This window comes from Neomonachus schauinslandi, chromosome 10, assembly GCF_002201575.2.
Source record: "Neomonachus schauinslandi chromosome 10, ASM220157v2, whole genome shotgun sequence".
Classification (NCBI taxonomy): domain Eukaryota; kingdom Metazoa; phylum Chordata; class Mammalia; order Carnivora; family Phocidae; genus Neomonachus; species Neomonachus schauinslandi.
In genome coordinates, this window is record NC_058412.1 from 94913223 (window position 1) to 94927268 (window position 14046).

Here is a 14046-nt window from a genome sequence, read left to right on the forward strand (position 1 = left end):
CCCTCGCTCCAGCCGAAAGGAAGCGGGCGTCCCTGTTTGCCCCTGATGGACAGGGACAGGGACCGGATGGGATTCCGGATCCGGGCGGCGAGGGGGCGGTATTGATGGAAGGAGTTAAGGGATTACGGCTGCTATTGATCCCAGACTGTCGTTTGGGCCTAGCATGTCGGTCTACTTCTAGATCCTCTTTGCTTGGGGCCCACTGGCCGCCCCAGCCTCCCAAGGGTAGCTCCTAATTGCGGCGCGTATTACTCTCCTATTTTTTTTTTTTTGGACTAATTTTTCAACTATTTAAAATTTAATTGCCTCTTACTTAAATGGAAAAATGAGGAACAGCACCTTCTTCTTCCCTCCCTTTCCCTTCCCCGAGTCCAGCAATCCTTCTGTACAGGCTATTACTCTAAAATCAGTATCTGCAATTTAAATTCTTAGCCTCTGACCTGGAACTATCCAACCAGGCATTAAATTCACTTCTTAAATTTAGTTATCCAACTTTAGGGAATGTAGTCTGTGGCAAAATTCAAACCAGAAGTTGTTCAGAGCAACATTATTTAGAATTGCACCAACCAAAATTAAAAAGAAACTAGTAATAGCCTAAATGCCCAACCACAAAATAATAAATAAGTTGATGTAAGTATGTGGAAAATTGTAAATAAAAGAGTGAGGGTGCAAGAAGTACACTATAAAAATTGAATGAACATATAGATTATAACTGAGTGAAACTTATGTATCCATAATTGTTAAAATTTGAAAAGGCTGCATAGAGATGTAAATGGTTTTTGTATTAAGGTGAGGGTTCCTTCCCCCCCTTTATCCTTTATGCATTAAGAATTAGACTCCATCCCACCAAAAAAGTTCAGTAAGGCCTCCATACTTATACTTAATTATTTATAAATACAGGAGGTAGAGTGGGAGACTTTTTGCTTGTTGCTCACTGTTTAAATCAGTGCCAACTTTCAGCTGAGGCATGGTATTCTGCAGCTTTCAAATGCAAGAACCACTTGGCAACAACAGCAGGGCCTTGAACCTGGAACTTTCCCAAGGGAGTTGGCTCTAAATTAACATTTCATGCCACATACAGAGTTACTTCTGTTCCTCTTGGGTGACGACTTGCCCTGAAGCCAAGAGAGGTGGCATGTTAACAAGAGGCAGGAAAGGGTGATAATGATTTAGGGGAAGCTCAGATCAGATCAGGACCGTTGGTCTCTGTTCTGATGTACAGTAGTCTCCCTTTATCTGCAGTTTTGCTTTCCATGGTTTCTCTTACCTGCAGTCAACTGGGGCCTAGAAGCAGATGATCCTCTTTCTGACGTCAGAAGGTCAGTGGTAGCCTAATGCCACATCACAGTGACTAGATCATTCGCCTCACTTCATCTCATCATGTAGGCATTTGATCATCTCCCATCATCACAAGAAGGGTGAGTACAGTACAATAAGATATTTTGAGAGTGGGCGCCTGGGTGGCTCAGTCGTTAAGCGTCTGCCTTCGGCTCAGGTCATGATCCCAGGGTCCTGGGATCGAGCCCCACATCGGGCTCCCTGCTCCGTGGGCAGCCTGCTTCTCCCTCTCCCACTCCCCCTGCTTGTGTTCCCTCTCTCGCTGTGTCTCTCCCTGTCAAATAAATAAAATCTTAAAAAAAAAAAAAAAAAAGATATTTTGAGAGAGACCACATTCGCATAACTTTTATTATAGTATGCTGTTGTAATTGTTCTATTTTATTATTGTTGTTGTTAATCTCTTACTGGGCCTAATTTAATAAATTAAACTTTATCATAGGTATATATGTATAGGAAAAAACAGTACATATAGGGTTTGGCACTATCTGTAGTTTCAGGCATCCACTGGGGGTCTTGAACATTTCCCCCATGGATAAGGGGGGGGGACTATTGTATTCATCTAATTTGTTCATTTAAAATAATGTCATTTCCCCATCCCATTTGTTCATGCTCTTTTCCCAGATGTGAGGTAAGTATTTAGATAATCAAAATCCCACACAAGACCTCAACAGCAAAAATGCAGCTGAAATGATAATTATTTGAATTAAAAATAATGTTTTTGGTGGCATTCTCTTAGTTTTTACTAGTTTTGCTGTATTTAAACAAAGCACTTCTCTTCAACTTTTGTGTTCAAAAAGGTGCCCATTGGAATTTATTTTCATCCACTTTTTTTAATGTAAGGAGGGAAAATGACTGCAGGCTCAGTGTGTGTTCCTCAGATCATACCATTGCGAGTGCCTCCCCCCGGAAAAGCCAACCATGAAATTGATAACAATACACTTTTGGAAATGAAATCTGGTAAGAATCAAATGTACTTGAAAGCATGTAAAATAACCTTGCCATACTCTTAATGTTCATCGGGTTGTTGATTTATCACTTTGCATGCTTTCTATAATTAGGCCTTGGGAATTTTGTAAAAGCTCCAAAATTTGAAACAGGGTTGTACTTGGTGGTTTATAGAGTGGTATATATTTGGATTAAAGTGGTTGGCTTTGACTAACTTCTCATTTGTAACAGTAGACAGTTGCAGCAATGCCTTGACTCACATTAGCCAAGGTAAGATGTCCCGGTTCTTCCCTGCGCTATCCCAGGATTCTTGTTATTTTGCTGGGATAGTAATTTGACCTACTAACAAAGGCTTTCCAGTCAGACATGCTGGAGATTAAATCCTGCTTTTGACAACTTCTAGCGATACATTACTTAGCCTTTCTGAGTCTCAGTTTTTTGTTAGTGAGAATACTGTCTGCCATTTAGAGCCACTGTGAGAATTAAATGAGTTGACATGTTATGTGAGGTACGCAGTGTCTGGCACATAGTAATGCCAAAATAAATCTTAACTATTATTACAGAAAGAAAGCAGTGAATACATATCCTGGTAATGACAGGAGTGTATATATATATATATATATATATATATATATATACACTAAGAGAGGAGATCTTTTTTTTTTTTTTAAAGATTTTATTTATTTATTTGAGAGAGAGAGAACACCTGAGAGGGGATAGGGTCAGAGGACGAAGCAGACTCCCTGCCGAGCAGGAAGCCCGATGCGGGACTCGATCCAGGGGGACTCCAGGATCATGACCTGAGCCGAAGGCAGTCGCTTAACCAACTGAGCCACCCAGACGCCCTAAGAGAGGAGATCTTAAAAGTTCTTATCACAAGAAAAAAAACTGTTGGTGATAGATGGTAACTACATTAATTGTGGGGGTGACTTTGTAGTATATATAAATATCAAATCATTTTGTATTTGATATTTGTATATCAAAATGTATACATTTGATATACATTTGTAGACAACATGTATATATATAGTTAACATAAGGAGAAGAGAAAGCTTTTTTTTTTCTTAATCTCTGTGCCCAATGTGGGGCTCGAACTAATGACCCTGAGATCAAGAGTCGCATGCTCTACTGACTGAGCCAGCTTGGTGCCCCAGGAAAGCTTTGTAGATAAAACATATGAACAAATACTTGTTTAAAAAGACTTTGAGGGGTGCCTGGGTGGCTCAGTCGTTAAGCGTCTGCCTTCAGCTCAGGTCATGATCCCAGGGTCCTGGGATCGAGCTCCACATCGGGCTCTCTGCTCCGCAGGAAGCCTGATTCTCCCTCTCCCACTCCCCCTGCTTGTGTTCTCTCTCTCGCTGTGTCTCTCTCTGTCAAATAAAATCTTTAAAAATAAAAAATAAAAAAAATAAAAAGACTTTGAAATTCCAATTATATATATATATTTTTAAAGATTCTATTTATTTATTTGACAGAGAGAGCGAGAGAGCACAAGCAGGGAGAGCAGCAGAGGGAGAGGGAGAAGCAGGCTCCCCGCTGAGCAGGGAGCCCAATGTGGGACTTGATCCCACAACCCTGGGATCACGACCTGAGCCGAAGGCAGACACTTAACCATTGAGCCACCCAGGCGCCCCCCAATTATATATTTGATAGTTAATGTGTAAAATCTATTTATCTATAAATCTGGTGACCCCTGTGCTTAGACCCCAGCTAAGAATATTGTGTAATATACTATATCTCCCTTTATCTTAAAAGCTAGTATTATTTTTTAAAATTCTCAAACCAGAATACAAATTTTAATGAATATGCCCATAACTCTTGGGAGAAGGTGGATTATTATTGACAAATGATGATATGAATGATAAAGTATCCAAATTGCCTAATATTTAAAATGTTTAATAAATAAAGAGGTTCCGGGCACCTGGGTGGCTCAGTTGGTGTCTGGGATCGAGCCCAGAGTGGGGCTCCACGCTCAGCAGGGAGTCTGCTTCTCCTCGCCCTCTGCCCCTACCTCCACTCTTGTGCACTTGCACTCTCAAATAAATAAATAAAATCTTTTAAATAAATAAATAAATAGATAAATAAATAGGTTCTACAATTCAATACCAAAAATAATAGTAACCCAATAGAAAAGTGGGCAAAAGATGTGAAAGGACATTTTATAGGAAAGGAAATATAAATGTATTTTAAACATAGGGGAATATACATCTACCCATCCCTTTACCTACTAGCTGAGCAGACCTTATCCCCTGCTTTATTTACTCCATGGCATTTAATTACCACTTGATATCATGTATATACCTGTTTGTTTGTTTTGTTTACTGTTTGTGTGTCCTTCCTAAAAAGAGGCTCCCAGAGAGCCGGGTCTTTGGTCACTGGTGTATTTCCCAGTGCCTAGAACAGTGTCTGGCACAGAATAGGTACTTGATAAATATTTGTTGAATGAATGAATGAATCTTACTCAAAAATGTAAGAAATGTGAGCTAAAACTATGAGTTTTTTTTTACACCTAGGAGATGGCAAAAATAAAAGAAAAATTAATACCATACTATAGGGGTGAGTGTGGGGGAACATGCACTTTCATGCATTGCTGGTAACAATGTAAATTGTTTCAGTGTCCGTGAAGGGAAGTTTGACCATATTAGCTAAAATATCTTTTGACTGAGCAATACTAGTTCTACATATTTTACAGATTTTTTTTTAAAGGTTTTATTTATTTATTTGACAGAGAGAGACATAGCGAGAGAGGGAACACAAGCAGGGGGAGTGGGAGAAGGAGAGGCAGGCTTCCCGCTGAGCAGGGAGCCCGATGCGGGGCTCGATCCCAGGACCCCGGGATCATGACCCGAGCGCAAGGCAGACACTTAATGACTGAGCCACCCAGGTGCCCCGCATATTTTACAGATATTAAAAGAACTTCTTGCAAAGATATTCATTGCAGTGCTTATGATGGCAAAAAAAAAAAGAAAGAAAGGAAAAGAAAAAGAGCCTAAATATTCACCTGTAGGGAATTGGTTAAATATTGGTTCATTTGTATAGGGATAGAACCCAATACAGACATAACAAAGAGTGAGGACACCCTGTATACCAGTATAGAAAACTATCCAAGATAATATTGTTCAATGAAAAAAGAAGTGTGTGGAACAGGATATGTTATGTCACCATTTGTATTAAAAAAGAGGGGAAAATAAGAATATATACGTGCTTGTATGGATGTAAAATATTTTTGGAAGGATACTCAAGACACCATTGATTGCCTTTGGCCATCTGATTGATGTCAGGGGTGGGAGAGGGTTTTAATTGTATATCCTTTTTTGACTTTTTAAAAAATTGAGATATAATTAATGTATAACTTTATGTTAGTTTCATGTATACATGAAATTTGTATACATATAAATTTGATATTTATATATACTGCAAAGTCACCCCCACAATTAATGTAGTTACCATCTATCACCAACAGTTTTCTTTCTTGTGATAAGAACTTTTAAGATCTCCTCTCTTAGCAAACTTTTTTGACATTTTGAACCTTGAATTGTATGAGTTTATTACCTTTTAAAATTTTCCAAGAAGTGTGGGAATCATTTACCAAGCCCAAATAAAATATAATAAAAGCATTTCTTTTTTCTTTTTTTTTTTTAAAGAGAGACACAGAGAGAGAGGGAACACAAGCAGGGGGAGTGGGAGAGGGAGAAGCAGGCTTCCTGCTGAGCAGAGAGCCTGATGTGGGGCTCGATCCCAGGACCCTGGGATCATGACCGGAGCCAAAGGCAGACGCTTAACGACGGAGCCACCCAGGCGCCCCTTAAAAGCATTTCTTTTTAAAAAGCATTTTTTTAAGTAGGCTGAACTCACAACCCTGAGATCAAGACCTAAGCCAAGATCAAGAGTTGGAGGCTTAACTGACTGAGACACCCAGGCGCCCCAGTAATAGCATTTCTGAAGCAATGCTCAAAAAATAAAAAATTAGGGATGACAAATAAATAAATAAATAAAATCTTAAAAAAATATAAAATAAAAAATTAGCTTCTGCTTTCTAAATGAGTGCTGTAGTCTTAAAACGGAGCCCTGCTCTACTTGCCTCAGTGCGTTATTGGAACAGCACAATAGCATCGTGTTTCAAGAGCATGGGCTCTGGATCCATAGCCAAAGTGAAACCACAACTCTGCTGTTATTGAGCAACCTTCTTAACCCCTCTGGGACTCCGTTTCCTCATCTATAAAGTGGGTATAAAATGGGACCTGTCACATAGGGTTGTACACATGCGTTGAGCTAATTCATACAAGGCAGAGTGGCTGGCACAGAGAAAGAACTCACTTATTGCTAGTTATTGTTATTCATTCCTATGATGTATAAAAAATCTCATTAATTAACTGACCCACAGAGACTGTGCTACTTTAGTGTTAATTACAGTTACCCTGTTTTGGTTTTTTCAGACACCCCTGATGTCAACATATATTATACCCTGGATGGCAGCAAACCTGAATTTCTAAAGAGAATTGGTTATGGTGAAAATAATACATTTAAGTATACGAAGCCTATTACTCTGCCTGATGGAAAAATACAAGTTAAAGCTGTTGCAGTCTCTAAGTAAGTTAAGAGCATGGTGATGAAAATAATTGGTAATATAATGATGTTACATTTTAATTTTATTTATTTCTTCCTATGAGAACAAGTACTGTATTAGAAGGGCACTAAAGGCAAAGTTATTTTAATTTCAACATATCTATAACTTTTGGGTTTTCTTTGTCTTTTTCCAGGGTATACTGTAAAGTGCACAAATCACGAGAGGACAGCTTGATAAGGTGTAATGTATATTAAGACTGTTTTTCTTCTGACTTCCACATTGGGATTTGGGGAAGGAAGAGCCTTTTTAGGGTTTGGGACCTTTGAAGTGATTCATCCAGCTGTGAAGAAAATACTGGTTTTAGTGGATGGTCCTTTTATTCCACAGGACATGACCTACAACCACTACTATCATTCTCTATTGTATTTTGTATTGACGTAATCGGTCTTCATGGCTACTGTCAATTTAATTTGTTGGACATTAGCTCCTTTATCCGTTTCTTTGTCCTTTCTTTTCTTCTCAATGACTTTTTCTAATTTTCAGAGACTCTTTTTTTAAAATTATTATTATTTTTTTTATTATGTTCAGTTAGCCACCATGTAGTTTTCAAATATAGAAACACAACTTAACTTGGAAACCGTGTGTTTGTAGAGAAAAAAACCCAAGTGCTTTGCACGTCTGTGTGTCTGTGATAGAGGAATTATTCTGCACAGCAAGACAGGTTTAGCCACATTTTTGGAACACCTTAAAGCCCCAAACCAGTAACAGGCTTTGAGCAGGTACTTAAAAAAAAAAAAAAAAAAAAAAAAAAAATGTCTTTCAGGCTCCCCCTGGTGGCTGAACTACTGCATGGCTTTTGAGGAGAACTACAAATTCTACACAGATGACAGCTTTGGCATTTGAAAGTTTTAAAAAAGAACAAAATAAAAATGAAACAAAAATCCTCATACACATTATTATTCTTTATTAAAAATTGGAAAAAATTGGCTTTTTTCACTTGCCAAACCACTTCTGTCAAAACAAGTCATCTCAATTATTAAAAATTAACAAGCAAAAGACTTCCGTGCCTAAGGCTGTAAGGCAGGCCCTTTTATAACTTGCAGGTAGTAGTAAGATGAAGTAATAATTACTAACTATGTAATTCAGAGGAGTTAGTACAGTTTTCAAAAGAGTCTAAAATAAGGTCCTTCTTTATGCCTCTCACCATCTTGCTCTTTGCCCACTTAGTGTCTGTTCTGAAAGCACTGATAGGAGTTCAGGTATGCTCAGCTCAGGGAAAGTACTTATACAAAAATGTTTTTGAGTCTTCAAGACAGAAAGATTTGTGCTTGTATACATTTGTGACAAACGTATTTAAATGCAATAAATTTTCTTTATGGAAATTATACTGCTTCATTCAAGCCTTTTTCTAGGTACTTACAGTAATTAATTTCTTAATGAGGAGAAAAGGCTTTGAAATGAGAGTGTTAAGGCCACTAACATGTTAAGAGGAAAAATTATGGTCATGAAGTTTTGAGTAATTTGGGAAAATATGATACAAGTGAAAACAAGTTAGGATATATGAGTGCACTATAGTATTTTGACATTGTTTAAAAATGTGTCAGGACAGGGGTGCCTGGTGGCTCAGTCAGTTAAGCATCTGCCTGAGGCTCAGGTCATGATCGCAGGGTCCTTCCATCGAGCCTGTGTCGGGCTCCTTGCTTGGCGGGGAGCCTGCTTCTCCCTCTCCCTCTGCCTGCCGCTCCCCCTGCTTGTGCTCTCTCTCTCTCTCCCCCTCTGTTAAATAAATAAATAAATATATATATATATAAATAAATAAAATCAATCTTAAAAATGTGTTAGGAGAGAACTGAAGAAGGGCACCAACCAGAGGTGGCCAGGAGTGAGTGAGTGGTGGGCAAGGAGTGCTCATTGTACGCAGCCAGCCCTCTCCCCCTTCCCTGAGCTAGATGGCCAGGGACATTATGGCTGTCTTTGTTTCAAAGGGGTCAAGTTGAGGGGCAGCCCTCCAGTCTCTTTCTGTCCCAGCTCAGTTTGCAAAAGGTACTAACATGTAATTCTTCTCTATTGTAAGCTTTCCTTTTTAAAAAAATTTTTTTAATTTAAATTCAATTAATTAACATAAAATATATCATTAGTGTCAGAGGTAGAGTTCAGTGATTCATCAGTCTTATATAACACCCAGTGCTCATTACATCCTGTGCCCTCCTTAATGCCCATCACCCAGTTACCATCTCCCATCCCCCTCCCCTCCAGCAACCCTCAGTTTGTTTTCTACGATTAAGAGTCTCTTAGGGTTTGTCTCCCTCTTTGATTTTAGTTTGCTTCTCATGATTAAGCCATTTGAAAACAAAACAAACAAACAAGCCCAACTTTAGCATTCATTGCCTCTGGTGATTCAGTCATGGTTTGTGTTGTTTGTGTTGATAATTTTTGTAGCTTCCAAAATTTAACAGTGAGCTTTGCTTTTGTGATAAATAAATATAAATAATAAAGAATCTCCAAACTTATTATGTAACCAGTGCTTCTCAACCTTGGCTGCTGAATCAGTTGGCTATTGCTGTATAACCAACCACCCTGACATTTAATGTCTTAAAAGAACAATCATTTATTTGCTCATTATTCTGTCAGCATTTTGGTGTGCATTCAGCTGGGTACTTGTTCTCCTGGTCTTTCCTGAGGTCCCTGACCTGGCTGCAGTCAGTTTTTTGGCTCACCTTGAGCTGGAGAGTCTAAGAAAGCTTGAGTCACATTTCTGGTGGTTGGTGCTGGCGGTTGGCTGAGCCTTGGTTCTCCAGCTGGGTCACCTGAATTTTTTCATTCAGTTCCAAAAGCTGTAAGAGAAAGGGCAAGCCTGGATATGCAGATGTTTTTCTAGTCTCTGCTTGTGTCATACTTGTTAATGTTTCACTGGCCAAAGCAAGTCACATGGCAACCCCAAAGTCAATGTGTGAGGGGATTCTGCAAGGGCACAAGGGCACCAGGGCATGCAGATAGATAAAAGACATAATGCCTCAGGGACTGTGATTGTAACAATCTACCACAGGTTCCTATCAGAAATCACCCAGGGAGCTTTGCAGAATCTCCAGGCCCAGGTCATACACTCCAGACCAACTAAATAACAGTGTCTTGGGGTGGGACACAGGCATCAGTATTTTTAAAGTGTCCTGATGATTCCAATATGCAACCAAGGGTGGCAACTGACACATTAATGGGGGGGGAAAAAGGTGTTTCCATTTAGAGAGATTTGACCAATACCACTTTTTTTGAAATATATTTTTATTAAAGTTTGATATTCTAGAATGAAAGAAAAGGAATAAGGACACTGTCATATGTGTGCTTTCATGGGTCCAAACATATGTACATGAATTTTCACATCAGAGCATGGTCAGTAAAGAACACAGATGAACGGGAGGAGTGGGGAACTTGGGAACATTTCAGCAAGCAGGAGTGGTGTCGGGGTTGTTTTGTTTTATCTTGTCTTGTTTAAGTAGGCTCCACCCCCAGCATAGAGCCCAGTGCGGGGCTTGAACTCACAATCCTGAGGTCAAGACTTGAGCTGAGAATTAAGAGTCAGACGTTTAACCGACTGAGCCACCCACACACCACAGGTGTTGGGTTTTGATGGTCCATATTGATGGTCCAGTCCAGGGTCTGTAAACTTTCTGACAACTGTCTTGTTTCTTTAAAAGCTACCTTTATGGTCAGGAACTTCCTATCTTTGATATCATTTTATAGTGTTTTGACAGTGAACTTGCATGGTTCTCCCTTCTCTGTCAATTACCGTATATGGTGGTCAAGATAAATTGAGCTGGGCTGAGGTAAAAGTTGTCTCAAACTGAAGGTAGGTAGCTGGGGGAGTCAGAGTCCCCTGAGAACAATCATTTTTCTTTCATGGGGGGACTTTCCAGTTTTACAACAATGGTTAATAAACAGATTGGCAGGTTACCAGGCCATCTCACGGGCATCCATCTGCAGCCCCATGCAGTATATAATGTGTGGAGGAGAGATCCAGATGTCCTCTCCATAAGCAGCAACAAAGGCAAGAAGAGCACTGCTTTGAGAGGGGTAGTTTGGAGTGTGGGACAGAGGATGGAGTTTGTTGGCCTTCAGATCTGGACTTTAATCCCAGTTCTCTTGCTCCTCACTGAATAAGAGGAACTTATTAACTTGAATAAGTTGTGATTCTCCGTTTTCTCATTCGTTAAATGAGGTTAATAAAACTTAGTTGGCAGCCATTGTGAATATCAGAGGTAATACACTTAGTATACACTTGGCATTGCACGTGTAGTAGCTGTTATTATTGTTGTTTGTTGTTATTCTAATTCTTAACAAAGGGGCTAACCGGTTGCTGTTGTGTGACCCAACTCAAAGGGCATGCCTGTATTTGAAAAATCTATGGCTGCATGAGTAGGTGGGTTCTACTTAACCCCTTCATGTTCCTAAACCAGAAGTTCTCAGTTGGGCATAATTTTGCCCCAAAGGGGACATTTGGTCATGTCTGGAAACATTTTTGGTTGTCACATCTGGAAGTGGGAGTGTGCTAGTGGCATCTCCTGGGGGGAGGTCAAGCATGTTGCTAGTCATCTTAGCACAGGATAGCCTTCCACAACAAAGTATTATCCAGCCTAAAATTTCAGTAGTTCTCAGTAGATTGAGAAAGCCTGGCCTGGACAAGTTGCAGAATTCTTACAGATCCAGCTTCTTAACTCTTAACAATCATCCAAGTAATTCTGCTGTTTTATTGAGAGGATAGTGATCTTTGTGGGGCTAGAGCTACATGTAACTTTTTTTATGTCGAATGCACCTTATATTGCTATTCCTAAATATATATATTTAAGGCCTCTGATTTCAATCCTAGCAAAAATTTATGTGTGTTTATTTATTTATTTATTTATTTATTTATTTATTTATTTTAAGATTTATTTATTTATTTGACAGAGAGAGACACAGCGAGAGAGGGAACACAACCAGGGGGAGTGGGAGAGGGAGAAGCAGGCTTCCTGTGGAGCAGGGAGCCCGATGCCGGGCTCGATCCCAGGCCCCTGGGATCATGACCTGAGCCGAAGGCAGACTGAGTCACCCAGGCACCCCAATTTATGTGTGTTTATTTATTTATTTTTTTTATTTTTTAAAGATTTTATTTATTTATTTGAGACAGAGAGAATGAGAGACAGAGAGCATGAGAGGGAGGAGGGTCAGAGGGAGAAGCAGACTCCCTGCCGAGCAGGGAGCCCGATGCGGGACTCGATCCCGGGACTCCAGGATCATGACCTGAGCCGAAGGCAGTCGCTTAACCAACTGAGCCACCCAGGCGCCCCAATTTATGTGTGTTTAAATGAGATTTGGGCTGAGTATGATTTCTAGCTCCAACCCTAAACTTAAGCCTTTTTTGATATCACGATCAGGAAATCCTTCTACTTAGCAGGCAGTTGAAGCTAGTTTCTGGGCTCCTCATGGAGGGAACAAAGTCCATGGGTGAGAGCCCTGGCTGGGTCCCCATGGAAGGGGCCAGATGTGGTTGGGGAGACAACCTGTACCTTCCAGGAGTATAGCAAGTGGATGGGAGTCAGGCTTCTGCTCAGTGTGATGGTGGGGCTAGAAGCGCACATTTCAGGGAGCCCCACAATTATCCAGGAATTAAAGGATCCCTGGATAGAGATGTTTGTGGTGTCTAGGAAGTATGCTAGCAAGGAGGACAACTGTATCTTGGATGACAGACCTGGGACCTGGGACCAAAGATGAACATTTAGGTGAGATAGATGTTGAGGTGAATGAGTTAAGTAAGTAGTTCATCTAAAAGATCATCTGTATCTGCATCCAGATTTCTGTAACTGTAAAACTGGTTTTGTTATTAAGAACAAAAAAAAGGAAAACAAAACGTGTGCTTCCCCAAAGTTTAGCCACCCATAAATCACTCCAGCCAGTGAACATGCAGTTTAAATATTGTTACACACTGATAGATAATGGCAATTGGGATGAATTGTGTATTCCTGATCATTTTTTTTCTTCTAGAAATGTAGCTTGAAACTTCCTTATTGCTTAATGTTAAACATTTCTCAACTGTTTTGGAATTGATGTTTATGCATTTATAAATATTTACTTAAAGAATTTTAAGTATTTTAGGACACTTATTAAAGCTTCAAAAATTTTAAGAAATATTAAAAATCTGACATGTAAGAGATCTGAGAAATTGCAAAAGAAAGGCTAATGAAACATGAAATGTATCAGAGACCAATATGAAAATCAATAAGAGCAAAGCAGACAAAGAACACAAAAGAAAGAAGAGAATGGAAATGGAAAAAGAATTAAGTGCCTGGGCAGAATAGAATTCACACAGAATCACCTGTGTTCCAGCTGTGAGCTTTCAACACAAATTAGTGGACATGAGAGTTAAAAATATTAAATCTGACGTATGGTCATTATGACCATTGGAGGCTGGTGGCTGTCCCCCAGTATCTGTGTTTCCCTTCTTCCAGAATAATAGAGCCCATGATTTTTAGCTAGACACATGGTTGCCTGGAAGAAAGATATTTCCCAATCCTCCTTGCAACTGGCAAGAGCCGTATCACCAGGTGTGGCCAGTGACATGTATGTGAAAGTGATGTGTGCAACTTCTGGATTGTGCCCTTAAAGGGGAGAGGTGGGCCCTGTTTCCCGCTGGCTGGAATGTGGATGTGGCCAGCCATGTTGGGTCATGAAGACAAGTTCAAGGTCCTAGAGCTGGAGCAACAAGGTGGAAACTTGACACCATGCCCCCATCACCATGGCACCTCTGTACCAGCTCTGGGCTGATTACACCCTCTTGATTCTCTCTAGTTTAAGCCACTGTTGTTTTTATTCTGTGTTCCAACAGCCAAGCCTATATCCCAATACTCTAGGGACACAGCACAAGCAAATGCCTACAGAGAACATAATCAAGAGTACAGGTGATCAAAAAAGGCTGACAATATCAAATGTTGATGAGTATGTGGAGAAACTGGAACCTTCAGATAATGCTGGTGGGAATGTAAAATGGAGCAACCACAGTTTAGCAGTTTCTAAAAAGTTAGAGATACCACATGACCCAGCAATTCCTCTCCTGTATATCTATTCAAGAGAAATGAAAACATGTCCACATGAAGACTATCGTGTGCCAGCCTCAGCCCATCAGTAACCAGTGTTGTGGCTAGACTGGCCCTTGTGGTTCTTATCAT

At 39.9% G+C, this 14046-nt stretch overlaps 1 protein-coding gene across 5 annotated transcripts in view; it reads left to right on the plus strand.

Annotated features, from left to right (window-relative positions):
* The first annotated feature begins 2186 nt into the window (after positions 1-2186).
* The window catches only part of DZANK1 (double zinc ribbon and ankyrin repeat domains 1), a 58887-nt gene continuing 47027 nt past the window's right edge, over positions 2187-14046 (plus strand). For all 5 annotated transcript variants that reach the window (XM_044918525.1, XM_021700671.1, XM_044918526.1 and 2 more), the window contains exons 1-2: positions 2187-2295; positions 6720-6873. In XM_044918525.1, the coding sequence (XP_044774460.1) occupies positions 2187-2295; positions 6720-6873 (263 nt within the window). The remainder of the gene's footprint in view (positions 2296-6719; positions 6874-14046) is intronic.